At 35.1% G+C, this 13,947-nt stretch overlaps 2 protein-coding genes across 4 annotated transcripts; both read left to right on the forward strand.

Annotated features, from left to right (window-relative positions):
- The first annotated feature begins 645 nt into the window (after positions 1 to 645).
- HSF-07 (heat stress transcription factor 7) lies at positions 646 to 3,136 on the forward strand. Its single transcript, XM_006576993.4, has 2 exons — positions 646 to 1,205; positions 1,914 to 3,136. Exons 1-2 carry the CDS (start codon positions 912 to 914, stop codon positions 2,889 to 2,891), a joined length of 1,272 nt encoding a protein of 423 aa, XP_006577056.1. The 5' UTR covers positions 646 to 911; the 3' UTR covers positions 2,892 to 3,136.
- Positions 3,137 to 3,923: 787 nt separating this feature from the next.
- On the forward strand, positions 3,924 to 10,048 carry LOC100788958 (polyadenylation and cleavage factor homolog 4). Of its 3 annotated transcripts, none has more exons than XM_006576995.4 (7): positions 3,924 to 4,613; positions 5,247 to 5,348; positions 5,651 to 5,908; positions 6,393 to 6,506; positions 6,642 to 7,097; positions 7,870 to 9,660; positions 9,796 to 10,048. In XM_006576995.4, the coding sequence occupies exons 1-7, from the start codon at positions 4,242 to 4,244 to the stop codon at positions 9,805 to 9,807; spliced, it is 3,105 nt and encodes a 1,034-aa protein (XP_006577058.1). In that variant the 5' UTR covers positions 3,924 to 4,241; the 3' UTR covers positions 9,808 to 10,048. The 3 variants fall into 3 exon arrangements, with proteins under 3 accessions (XP_006577058.1, XP_006577057.1, XP_006577059.1); XM_006576996.3 differs by having other exon boundaries at positions 4,599 to 4,613; positions 5,629 to 5,908; XM_006576994.4 differs by lacking the exon at positions 9,796 to 10,048 and having other exon boundaries at positions 7,870 to 9,678.
- Positions 10,049 to 13,947: the final 3,899 nt, after the last annotated feature.

Consider the following 13,947-nt stretch of genomic DNA (forward strand, 5'->3'; position numbering starts at 1 on the left):
TGAAGATTATCAATTTTTTTGTAATAGAGGTTATTAGCAAGATTAAGTTTCTTATGTATAGACAAGCGCACCTATTGCATTTGTTTTAGCATCTTGATATAGGTCTTCTTGTATTAGGGAGACTTTTGATTTTCTCTAACTGCGGGTGTGCCCAATTTATTGTTGTATCATTTTGAGTTTAATATAATTTACATTTTTCTCAAAAAAATAAACCTTTTAGGGAAGTACCACTAGAAAAAGTTATTTAAATTGTAGAAAGTGAAAAAAATATGATGTATGGTCCTGGGATTTAATAAAAAATCATGGCATATAAACTTAAGCTACTTGAACTAGTTGCACTTCTAAAGTTACTACGTGCTTTATACCCAAACTAGTAGCTCCTGTCCAACCTATGTATGACATTGCCATGACTCGAGCGGTGCCAAATGAGCAGCAACAAGGCAGCAATTTTTTCAAGTTCTAATCAAAAGTGCGAAGCAAGGACGATATTTTCTAATTGTTAATGGGTTAAAATCATGCGATAAATATGATAAATTCCCCCCACTGCTAAGGTTTTATTTAGAAGAGCTAGAGGGAAGGAATTTGGGCTATAGTGTGGGCCATGAGAATAATAAGAGAGAAAAGAATGAGAGCAATTTTCCGTTATTAGGAACCAACAGAGTTTAACACTCTGTTTGGAGCAGTTAACTTGGGCACAAAGTATCGATGAGATGAGCAGGCTGAAAGTGTCTTAGTGAGCATACTACACAGTCTCTTTTCCGCGAATAACTATCATTGGCTGACTTTGACAAAAATATCTAGCCCCAGTTGGAGTCTTGTGTTATCTATTCATAATTTGGTCGGTGCCACCGCCTTCTCATCCTTTATAAACTCATACCTTGCCTTCGTCTTCCTTTCAAGCATTCTCAACCATGAACTCGTCTCCGTCTTCTTCCCAGTTACCTTCATCAAGCGCTGATTTTGACAAGTTTAATAGTTTGCCGCGCTTCCGCCCACTTGAATGCTTGCAAGGGAACCCGGTTCCGGCGTTCCTGTCCAAGACTTTCGAACTCGTCGACGATCCCTCGCTGGATCCGATCATATCCTGGGGCTCCACCGGTGTTAGCTTCGTGGTGTGGGATCCTACCCTGTTTGCAAGACACGTCTTGCCGAGGAATTTCAAGCATAACAATTTCTCCAGTTTTGTTCGCCAGTTAAATACCTATGTGGGTACTCTATGTATTTTTATTTTATTTTTTATGTTTCTATTGTAAGTTTGTAACTGGTTTGATTTGATGAAGATCAACCATGTGTAATTATTTGATTTGAGACATTGTTTTGTCAACTGGGAATGAACTTTTTTTTCTTTTTCAAGTGTATCCTAAGTTTCTCTTGATGCTTTAAGATAATGTATTATGTATCTAACTTTGGAATGATTGTATGTGTTTAAGCAGGTACAGTAGTGAGCCATTTGTTATTTGTGATTTTTTTTGCTTTCTTATTTGTCTCTTGTTAAAAGTGAACTTCCATGTTGTGGACTTTTCTATGTTAGCCCCTATGACTACTGATGGAGCTGTGTGATAAGAATATGGATAAGAATATGGTTCAGATATTGTTCTATGTGGATTGTAGCACTAGAACTGGCAGCAGAAAGAATGTCTCTCTGAGTGTCTACTGTAAGTAGGGAGTGGATTGCATCCTCAGCAGGTAGTGTTCTATGTTTCTGTGTGGCGTTGTGTATGCTGCCAGAACTTATATACTGTTATCATTTTGATCATTTCCTTTTGTTTGTGTAAAGCTTGTTTTGGATTCACAGATTGCAAATTTCAACACAGCTTCATCTGCTCCTCTAATGACTTGAACTCTGGTGTGTCTAAACCAAAATTTATTTTTCTGCTCCATTGATTCTCAATTCACTTGGCATTTTTATCCAGGGATTCCGCAAGATTGACACTGAAAAATGGGAGTTTTTCAATGAAGCTTTCCAGCGAGGAAAGAGACATCTTCTGAAGAACATCCGGAGGCGCGGGCCACCTCAGTCCCATCAGGTTGGTGGCAATATTGTGCCTTATTCCGATGCAGATAAGGCCGGGCTTGAATTTGAGCTAGAAAGTCTAAGGAAAGAAAGGAGTGTGCTAATGCAAGAGGTGGTTGAGTTGCAACAACAGCAGAGAACGACACTTCAACGTGCGAGACAGGTGAATCAGAGGCTTCAATCTGCAGAACTGATACAGAAACAAATGGTTTCTTTCTTGGCAAGGTTATTTGAAAAGCCAGCATTTTTAACCAGTCTCCAGCATGCGAAGGAACAAAGAGATTTAGGGTGTCCTAAAGTTAGAAGGAGATTTATCAAGCAGCACCAAGGCCAAACAGAAATATCAGATTTTTTAAATGAAGGGCAGATTGTAAGATACCAACCTGATTGGAGAAATGTAACCACCTCTTCTGAAATACAAGAAATGTATCCAGTTTCACTTGAAGAGTCTCCAAATTACCTTTCTCAGGCTTTGGCAAAAGAATTTAGTGAAGGCACAGAGAATCTGATATCAGATGAAGTCATGTCAATTGCTGACACCATGGGGTTTAAGTCATCAAGCTTTGGACTTGATGGTAACCTTTTCAAAGGGAAAAATGTCATGAGCTCAAACGAAGGTCTTCTTGCAGAGGAGTTTGTGTCTTTCCCAGAGGATTTGACCAAGGAGACAGGATTTCCAGAGTTTTCACCTCTTGGAACTGAAGGCATCATCAAGCGAGAAGATAAACGGAACACCAACTTTGATGTTAGTGGTGCTGATTCAAGCTCTGGGAATGAACAGTGGGGAAATCCTATCAATTATGAAGTGCCAGAATTTGTAGTCACAAGTGGTATGACAGACATGTGGGATATTAACTATTTAACTCACAGCAAGTGACAGAAAGTATCCCAACTGATGATTCAACACTTGATGAAAAAGAAAGATAATATAAATAAGAATATGGATGCATCGGGCTTCATCTGCTTCTGCACATATTGTGCTGTGTTTAGTTCCCAGGGGTCCAATTATTAAATAAATTGATTTGTAACTGGTGCTCATTCACTAATCACCAGGTTTCATTCTTTTAGATTAGTTGTGTAGTTGTTCATGCTAGTAGTTATGAACCAAATTCTTAATTTAAATATGTTAAGATTTAAAGAATTTGTGAAACTTTATATCATATTAGTGTTTTGGTACTGTAATAAAATTCCTAGCATCAAAAAACAATTTACTATATTTTTTAAAGGAGAAAACAGCTTACTATTAATCATATTTAAGTTGGGTATCACAGATATGTTGAGAATTAAGTATTGAAAAAAAATATTAATTTTAGGTTTAAATATATTTTTAAGTACTTGCAAATTAGTATTTTTTTATTTTCGTCCTTTTAAAAAAAATTATTTTAGCTCTTGTAAAATATATTTGTTTTATTTTTGGTTCTTAAAATATCTTAGATAATACTTTTTTCACCCATCAAAACATTATCTTTCATTCACATGGATAAAAAAAATCATATCCAAACACTCTCCAAATCAATAATATTCTAAAAATATTTAAAAATATTTTAATTTTGACTAAAATATAATAATAGTCTCATTATTTTTTGGTTATAAACTAATCCTTTAATTTTTTTAAAGTTTTAAAATGATTCTCTTATTTAATTCATGCCAATTTAATTATTTTCAAAAATTGATTTTTGAATTTTAAAAGATGGTTTTGAATATTTTTTGATGAAAATAAGTTCAAAGATGATTTGTACATTTTAGGCTTTAATTTGTATTATGGTTAATTTAAAATATTTAAACGTGATATAGTCTTTACACAAAAATGTGATACACATATTTTTATTTTTAATTTCAAGTTTTAGGAAGCCGTTAAAAAAAACTCCATTAAATGTTTTTAATTTTGTTTGTTTTGTTTCAACCAAGATCACAGTTGAATGTGGGAAGGGAGCTTCACTCCTCACTGGTGGCCTTCATTCACACATGATATAATAATCCCTATCGCAGCCTACTTATAAACACTCCACCTCCTTCCATCTCTCTCTTTATATTTTTTTATTAATTCATGTAAATTAGGATTAGGGTTTATCTCAAATTTGCACCGTACAATTTTAAATCAGAACTTCCGTTCTCATTCATCCCCCCCTTCCCAATAAAACCGACGCGACAATCAATAACCAGGATGCTATTTTCTTGCTGCAAATCCAGTTCCTCAATTGAGAGCGCATTAGGGTTTTAGATTCGAATGAGCATGGAGAGCACGCGCAGATCGTTGGACAGATCCAGAGAACCAGGTCCCAAGAAGCCTCGATTGATCGACGAACTCAGCGCCCGACAGTTACCTCAACGCACTGCGGCAGTTACTACGCTGGCGTCTACGAGGTTTCGAGCAAATGACAGAGACTCCGAAATCAGCGATTTGGGTCGTGGCGGTGGCGGCGGCGGGTATCAGCCGCAGCCTCCGCCGCACCAAGAGCTTGTGACTCAATACAAGACCGCACTTGCTGAGCTCACTTTCAATTCGAAGCCGATAATTACCAACTTGACTATTATTGCAGGAGAGAATCTCTCTGCTGCCAAGGCAATTGCTGCTGCTGTTTGTGCTAACATTATAGAGGTGAACAAAATGTGCGGTTGTTTATGTTAATGTTTATTGAATTGAATTGTAATGGATTTGGAATGAAGAAAGAGCAATTCGAGTTAATCTCTCTGATTTTTTATAAGTGGTGTTGCTATTGTTTGTCATGCTATGCGGTGAATTAAGTTTGAATTAGTGTTGTACCTTGGTGGAATGCTAGTCAGAAAGAGGGCATTCTTGATTCGTTGAAATTGAATTTTTTTCATCTCATTTCATTGGCCCTGTAGATATAGATTGGGTCTTAAGTGGTACACTCTGCCCTGCACCTTAAAAGAACAAAAAACATATTTACTTTTCCAATCAATGTCCTTTGGCCAAATGACGGTGGTTTGGTATTTTGATTGGGTGTGTAACTGGTAATGAGCACCATTGGAGAGTGGTTTTTGTATGCACAGGGGATTGAGAATCCTGGAAAACATGGAATTTTTCATTTACAAGAGAGAAGTGAACCCCAACAGTTTCCAATCTCAATCAGTGCTAAAGTTCACTTTTGGTGAAATTTGCAGCTGTTTTCCTTGTTTTCATATGTCAGGGCAATCTTATTTCTCTCATTGTGTCTTTGTATTATGGAAAAAGGTCTTGTTTAATTGAAATGAGTTCATGACTTTCCAGGTTCCAAGTGATCAAAAACTGCCATCTCTTTACCTCTTAGACAGTATTGTTAAGAACATTGGACGGGATTATATAAAGTATTTTGCTTCCAGACTACCTGAGGTCAGATATTTATTATCTTTAACCATTTACCTTCATGCCTTTATTTTGATATGCTTATTATTGTATATGATGAATCCTTTAGATTGTGAAGTTATGAAATTTTATACTGAACTACTTTGATTTGTGATATAAGTTATTTACACGAATCAAGAGATTGTAAGAATTATTGTATTTCCCTTACAAATAAATAATCTATTTATAATGAAATGGAACCATCTTTTCCCTTTGCATTTTTCCTGTGATATATGTTTTCTAATTCTATACACCTATTTTTAACTAGGTACTACTACTTTACATTTTAGGTATTCTGCAAGGCTTACAGACAGGTTGATCCTTGTGTGCATTCAAGTATGAAACATCTTTTTGGAACTTGGAAAGGAGTCTTTCCTCCTCAGTCCCTTCAGATGATTGAGAAGGAACTTGGCTTTGCACCTGCAGTCAATGGTTCGGCTTCAGTGTCTGCTACAGTCAGGAGTGATTTGCAGTCACAACGCCCACCTCATAGTATCCATGTGAATCCCAAGTATTTAGAAAGGCAGCGTCTTCAGCAGTCAAGTAGGGTAGGTGAACCATTGCATCAAAACTTGTCCCTTTAAGGTTTGAAATGATGGATTTTGGTAGGAATCAGTCTAGATTCGACACTGTTACAGAATTTTTTGTGATGAACTGAAATTTGCAGTCATGTGTTCATTGGATGATGAAACAGGACTGGAAGACATGTCATTTATGAGACACTATACAGTATTCTTGCAATAAGTGTATTTGGATTGCAATTTTCCATTGAAGTAATTTGAATTTCTTTATTCTTCTTAATCATGAATTATCCTGATTTTGTGGTTCTGTTTAAGGTTTGACATATGACATGTGCTATTAACCTTTTTATACATTATTTTGAACATCTTAATATTATTTTTATATACATATTTTAGATTTCTGTTTTCACTTTGTTACTTTATCTTGAAGTCTGATTCACAATTCAAGTCTTTTGATCCACCAACTCTTGTACTTATTTCTTTTGCCATGTCCTTTTTTTATGTCATGAAGAGCAAAGGAGTAGTTAGTGATATGACTGGAGCTGTTTTAAACTCAAATGAGGATTCGGAGAGGCCAGATAGAGCTGCTGCACGACCCTGGCTGGATCCGAGGATTAACATGCTTGTATGTGAAGTAGCTTTTCTTTTCCTCTTTATACTATTCACTCTAATGAGGATTAACATGCTTGTATGTGAAGGAGCTGTTTTAAACTCAAATGAGGGTTGTTGTCATCTTTTAATCTAGTGGTGTATATTGCAGAATAATCAGCACACACACAGAGATGCATTTAATGATTCTGTTACTGAAAAGAGCATTGATGGATCATACGGAAGCAGTGAATATAGTTCTGTCATTTCAAGTAATTTGGTCTCAGGGGCTGGAAGAACTGGAAGTAAGCTCATTGATTTAGGACATGACAAAACATGGTTCAAAACAGATGGGGGTGATGCAGATACTACATCTGGGCAAAGAAATGGTTTTGGTCTCAAGCGTAGTTTTTCAAATCAAGAAGCACCAAAGTCCATGAATTTGGATGCACATCGTCAGCCAAGACAAAGCATAACTAACTTACGGAACAATGTGATGTCAGGTAACTGGAAAACTTCTGAAGAAGAGTTCACGCGGGATGAGATGAACAATGGTTTGATTGATCATGGACCCAATGTATTAAGCAATTTGAGCACAGACACATGGATGGCTGATGATGAAAATTTGGTAAGCATGCCGAAAGGGTCAGTTGCACTTTGCCATTTATTCATCCAATTGCAGTTTTTCTCCTACTTTATAACATGAAGTGCATTCCTCTTTGATTTAACATGATTTTTTTTGAAATGGTGTCCCATGTCCTCCAAATTAGTAAAACTCGTGCTGATTTGAAAAGCACTTGTCCCACGAGTAATTGTTTCACGTAACAATTAAGACCAGTTAATGGTGTCTAATTTTAATCAGAAGACTCCACTTACGGTATAAGACTAAGCTTATCACTTTTTGCACTATTAGAAACATCATTTAGAGTCGTCGTATCCCATTAAAAAGTCACTTGTGTAAGCTTCTAATCAATCCCTATCTTGAAAGATGGGGGACATTACAGAAAATCATAAAGGAGGGGGCAAATTGCTTGGTAGTTAGTGCAATAGAACTAGTAGTGTGGTAACATGAAATTAACCCTATTATTTAACTTTTGTATCAAAGAAGTTCTTTTATAATCGTTCTAGGGCTGAATGCCTGAATTCCCTTAAGATAATATGCCTAATTTTGTTGATTAAAACAAACACTAATTTATCAAAGTCGAGCATTCCAAAGTTCTAAATATCCTAATACAAATGAAGAAAAAAACCCTAATAATTAAACCACTTAATCCCTAATTAAAAAGCCTTAAATTTCAGATGCATCACAAATTAATACAATGATCTTAAGTTATATATATATATATATATATATATATATTATTGGTTATACTTGACTGATTTATTTTTTCCGTGTGCAGGAAGGTGAAGATCACCTCCACCTCCAAATCACACGCCCAATTGGGACAAAGGTCGATAGAGAAATATCCACTGTTAAGAAACAACTACCTGGTTTGGGGGGCCATCCACCATCATCATGGCAATTGCAGAAGCACCACTCAATTGATAAGTTGAATCTAAAGCCAGATTACTCTGAAGGATTTGTGTCCACTCTTAGTGGCTTACCAACCAATGCAAGTTCTTTGGCTGTCAAGAAGGGGAACCAATCCTTTATGTCCAATGCAGTAGTAGGAATGACCAAATTTGTGGGACAACAATTTGATTCGGGTGAAACTGAATCCCCTTCTGGGCAGTCACCTTTGCGGCAACAGTCTCCATCACTGCCAGGAACAGTACACCACCCTCATTCAATGCAAAACTTGGCTAACCAAGAATTGCCACCGAGTCTCAAAACCTCTCAACTTTTGGGAGGTCAGATAATCAGTCAGCATATTAGAGATCACTCACCTACCCTTCGTCCCATTGTAAAGGTTGGTAACTTGCGAAGATCACAAGAAAAGGATATGCAGGGCCCATTATCTTCCATGACCTCTCTTCGACCAAAGCTTCAGCAAAAGCAGCTGAACCCATCTCAGACTGAAGTTACTGCTACAACTAAGCTGCCCCAGTCTAAAGTTTCTTTAACCAGAGAAACTTCAGAACAGTTGACCACAAATAATTTGTCAGCTGCACCTGTCAAAACTGGAATCATCCCCAAGAAATCAATTACCAGTAATCTGGATCCAAGGAAGCGTCCATCTCAGACTGGGGTTCAGCCTACTCAGTCTGGTAGGCCTACCACATTAATTTCTTCAGGGTCTGCTGTGGCATCACCATCTTCATTAGATCCTCTGCATAATGATTCATCTACACTGCCAAAAAAACCTAAAGGAAAGGCTGGACAACCACCACAAAGGCTTTCTACTCAACCACCTGCTTCCTCTAATGTTAGCAGTTCCTCAGCTCCGATCTTAAATGCGGCCAAAAATAATAAACCAAATCCAATTGCAAACCTTTTAAGCACATTGGTTGCAAAGGGTTTGATATCTGCCGAAACAGAATCACCAACTACGGTACCAAGCGTGGCACCAAAGGGATCCAAAGATCAAACTGAGATCATTACCACCAGTTGTTCTTTACCAGTTACATCAATTTCTGGTTCTGCAGCTGTCCCAGTATCGTCTTCCGATGATGAGGTAGATGCTGCTACAAAAACCTGTCTTGCCTCACCTCAATCAACTAGCACGGAAATCAGAAATCTCATTGGCTTTGATTTTAGACCTAATGTAATTCGAGAATTCCACCCATCTGTAATTAGGGAATTATGGGATGATATCCCTCATCATTGCAAAGTTTGCGGTATTAAGCTTAAACAAGAAGAACTCTTTAATAGACACTTGGAGTGGCATGCCACAAGAGAACATGGTCCAATTAAGGCATCAAGAAGTTGGTATGCGAAGTCAAGTGATTGGATTGCTGGCAAGGCAGAATATTCATCTGAGTCCGAGTTTAATGATTCTGTTGATGTACACGATGAAAAAACAGGCAGCAGTCAATTGGATACGATGGTTCTAGCAGATGAAAACCAGTGTCTGTGTGTATTGTGCGGCGAGCTATTTGAAGATGTGTACTGTCATGAAAGGAATGAGTGGATGTTCAAAGGGACCATTTACATGAACTATTCAGATGTCAATAGTGAGATGGAAAGTGGAAATGTGGGTCCCATCATTCATGCCAAATGCTTATCAGAGAACTCAATCATCACCAATTTGGTAAGGCCTATTATCTGATATTAGTGGACGTCTTCCAGTCTGATGTTTAAATTCCAAAGCTTCAATTTGTCTACTTGAAGGAGTGTGTTTAAATTTTTGGTAGTAATTTGATTGGACCTGCTCTATTTTTTGCAGGATAATGATTAATGGTATGCTTCTATAGCATTTGAGCTTTGGCATAGTCAGAAAAGCTTACCAAGGGTAGCCCATCCAGTTTCACATTGCATACTAAATTTTGATGGCTTCTTATACTTAAAATTTATTGCCTCTAACTGGTTCTTAGAGAGGTCAAACAAATTTTGTTCTTTTTCTTTATTTTTCATGTACCCGGGAAAAAAATGCGTAGTGGCCAAAATATATAAATGCGAGATAAATTTTTGCAGCTAAACTTACTCGTTGATGTGGTTGTGCTAACTTTTTTTCACAATGGAGAGGCGGATTTTCTGCATTTAACATATCTGGCGATAATACTTGGCAATGAACCGTGGCCATGTAATCTGAATGTCCGATAAAGTTATGTGCCCGATAACCTTAAAACTCCGTTATCCTCTCACCCTATTGTTCCTCGCAAGATGGAACCATTAATATTAATATTATTCTTTGTTGATTACTTTTAAAAGTCACGCGTTATCATAACTTATGGTTTGGTGCATACTCACTTGATAGTGTACTAATAATTAATATCTAGGTCGATGTCCACTAGTTCAAGTTTAAATGGTACAAAAAAAAAAGATGATTAAGTGGGCGAGGAATTAAGAGGTTAAGGTAATATGTTTATCTGGAAGAGGTCAAGTTGGTGTTTGCATTGATGTTAAGAGCTCATCCCTATTCACCTTCAGTGTTAATTGATTCTTTAATTATTATATTAATTAAATCTTTTACCACTGCAAAACTAATTTCATCCAATCGTTCGTCTATTATTAATCAAAAGATTTACAGTGGTAAAAAGAGATTACGGTATATATAAGCGTACTAAGATGTCTAGAAAATGAGTTTCCAAAAATCATTACTAGCTGTTATATAAGTGAGAATCATTACGAATAAGGGAGAACATAGTGTGTTTGGTAGACGAGTTTAATGCTTATTACAGTACCCACGGAAACTAAAGTGACAATTCAGGTTTCCATATTCATCACCAAGCACAGCACAACATCAACGCCAGAAACAGAGAAACATTAAGGATATATGACGTAGTTTCATATATAGGGACACACTGCATGCATGCACTTGAACACAAAAGCCTGTTTAGTTATGGTTCTGGAAGTAGATGTAGTCTACGTCAGCTTCCTCCATAAACCTTCTACTGGAGCACTCTTCGTTCTTCACGTCGCATTCCTGCATGAGATTAGGTAGTGAAAGAAAGAGAAGTAAAGAAGGCAATGAGGGGTAAGAAAATTAGTTTGGCTTTTAACTTGTGTGAATGAGAGAAAAAGAGAGGAGAGTAAACAGTTGGCAAGAGCGATATCATTGACTTTTACTTCTTTCTCAAACCTTGGAGAAAAACAACTAGCAAGGGAACAACGTTGTTTTGGTAGTACAAGGATACGGGCACAAGTTAAGACCGAGTAAAAAATGAGAAGAGAGAAAAACAAGACGATTTGTTGTTACTTCATCGATTCACTGAGAGAAATCAAATCTTATTATGCGTCTAAGAAGATGAAAGAAGGGAATAAATAAGTAGAAGGCTATCGCTCCCTTATGGACACTGTATATGGAAACACTTTGAGACGCACCTTCTCTTAGGTGGGCATTTCAAACTAAAAGCACCTTTATTACAAAATATCCAAGTACTATATATTTACATTTTTTCGTGATGATTGTCTTTATATATCATTTTTCAAATATATTTTATGAATCATAATTTGGCACACTCTTAACATTGAGGTGATAAGAACATGACATTAATTTTCCCACATCAGACCGTTTGTTTCAGTAATAAGACAAAAAAGAGAAAGCGATGGTCTCTATCATGGTGGTCCAAAATTGAGCTAAAAATCCAGACAGAATTAATATGACCATAATCAATAATTCAGTGGAGTTACTCAGATTGCACTGCACTCTTCTTCTTTGTTCGTACTTTATGGAAATGTGATAGTGGAAAGAAAGAGTACAAATAAGAATATAGTATTATGTATGTAGTGGATGTTCGGAGAGCACGCACCAAGATAAAATATGTACCGCTGTTTTTATGATATTGATTCCATCTTTGTACCGTTGCTTTTATGATCTTTATTTCATTCAACCTTTTTTCTGATCCATCTACCCACCTAGCAATAGCAAGTGATAAAATATGTCTTGGATTGGTTCGGTTTTATGGAGTTAAAACTTGAAAATTTTAACCCACTATATTTTATCATGGGTTATTCATCTCGTTTAAAGAAAAAGAAAAAAGTTAATAAATTGGAAGATTAAAGGTGAATTTGTTACAGACTAAATTAAAAAATAATAAATTTGATGTAAAATTTATAGTGACTATTTTTAAAGATTTTTTAAAATAGAAACTAACATTGATGTTTCAAAAATTTTACACAAAGCTCTTATTTTTGATAGAGAACCTGAAGAAAACAAATAGATTCTGACTTCTGAATTCAAACTTTCTAGAAATTAATCTTGAACTTTGTTGTCTGTTAGAAACGAATCAACCACCGGAAGATCTTGACCGGAATAGCCCAAAGTGGGAATTGAAATGATAACAATCACGAGTCCCCATATAGTCACGGGTGTTATTTAGAATACACAGTACAAGCAATTGCTAGAATTTTATACAATAAACACACTGTCTTTGAATCTATTATATATAATTTGTTACATCTAGAAGGAAATTAAGGGGAAGCGTAAGTTTCAGGAGCAGGGGTCTAAAATTAATATAATACTAAATATGAGCTTCAATTGATGTATTAAAGTTATTGGGGAGATTCGAGGAAGTTATTGGGGAGATTCGAGGAGTACACCTGTGGACCACGAGTCATCACATGAGGACACCTGACACCACACTCTAATCCAAAACCTTAAAGCTCTGGTTTATGGGTCTTCTCCTCACTTATATGGTGTTCAACCTTTCCACTTCTATCTGTCTGATGTGAGACTTCACCTTCACCTCACACTTGTAACCCAACATAAAGTTTCATTATACATATCAGTTGCGTTGTGGTTTCATGTAAGAGAATGATAAATAATCATCGGTAAAAATCAGCTAAAAAGTTCGTTAGAAATTAAAAAATTAATTTATAAATTATAAGTATTCAATAAAATTAATAATTGAAGTTGTTAAAAAATATAAATTGACTAAAAAACAATAAAATCATAATTTCTTTTAAAGGGATAAATAAAAAATTTAATAAATATATTAAGAATATAAAAAAATTAAAAGCTAAAAGCTAGTAAGTAAATATACTAAAGTTCATAAAAATAATTTACAAACTTTCATCCAACTAATATGATTAGTATATAGTAGCAGGGCGGAGCCAAAAATTTGGCTCGAGGGGACAAAGAAAAAAGTATATAACTTAATAAATAAAATTTAAATTTTTGCATGCCTAAAATATATAAAAACTTTAATATTATATATATATATAATATTTTTTATAAATAAAAATATAACTACATCGAGTATAAAGATAATACTAACTTTAACTTTTTATATAAAAAACAATAAATATATATTTTTAGTTTTAATTATAGAAATATAGATTGTTTTTAAATATATTAATTATATATTTTTATACCTTTAATTTATTACGATGTTTATAAATGAGACACTCAACTATTCTACAAGATGTATTTATTGACCTATTAATATTTTAAGTCACACTAATATTAGTGAAAATTATTCTTTCAATGACAAATAATTTCATTAAATACAATTACTACTTAAACTATTTAATTATATGATATTATTAATTAATTATTTTTGTCGGTTTTGATAAATTAATTATTTATTTATTGTGTATATGAATAGAGGTAATACGTGAAAAAAGAAATAAATTTAAAATATTAAATAATTTTACATAATTATTGTAGACATCTCAGCACCACAAGTACTCTTATAAAATCTATAAAAATAAATTATTTATCTCTCTTTTGTCACAACATGTAATTTAACATATCTAAAATTTCTCTCCTTGTGTCAACTAACATTACAAGTTGGTGTATTATTTTTAATCACAGTTTTATAAGTTTTAGGGGAATTAAACTTTTATTATTATTATAATAATGTATACACACTTTAAAAAAAATAAAATAGAAAGGACCATGGCCCCTATCAGTTCCCCCTCCCTCCGCCCCTGC

Source organism: Glycine max, chromosome 3, assembly GCF_000004515.6.
Source record: "Glycine max cultivar Williams 82 chromosome 3, Glycine_max_v4.0, whole genome shotgun sequence".
Classification (NCBI taxonomy): domain Eukaryota; kingdom Viridiplantae; phylum Streptophyta; class Magnoliopsida; order Fabales; family Fabaceae; genus Glycine; species Glycine max.

Bases quoted from the DNA above. Each gene is read 5' to 3' on its own strand.
- HSF-07 (XM_006576993.4), top strand. From the start codon at position 912: ATGAACTCGTCTCCGTCTTCTTCCCAGTTACCTTCATCAAGCGCTGAT. The intron at 1,206-1,913 runs GTGGGTACTCTA...ATTTTTATCCAG, and splicing joins TTCGCCAGTTAAATACCTAT to GGATTCCGCAAGATTGACAC.
- LOC100788958 (XM_006576994.4), top strand. From the start codon at position 4,242: ATGAGCATGGAGAGCACGCGCAGATCGTTGGACAGATCCAGAGAACCA. The intron at 4,614-5,246 runs GTGAACAAAATG...ATGACTTTCCAG, and splicing joins TTTGTGCTAACATTATAGAG to GTTCCAAGTGATCAAAAACT. The intron at 5,349-5,650 runs GTCAGATATTTA...TTTACATTTTAG, and splicing joins TTGCTTCCAGACTACCTGAG to GTATTCTGCAAGGCTTACAG.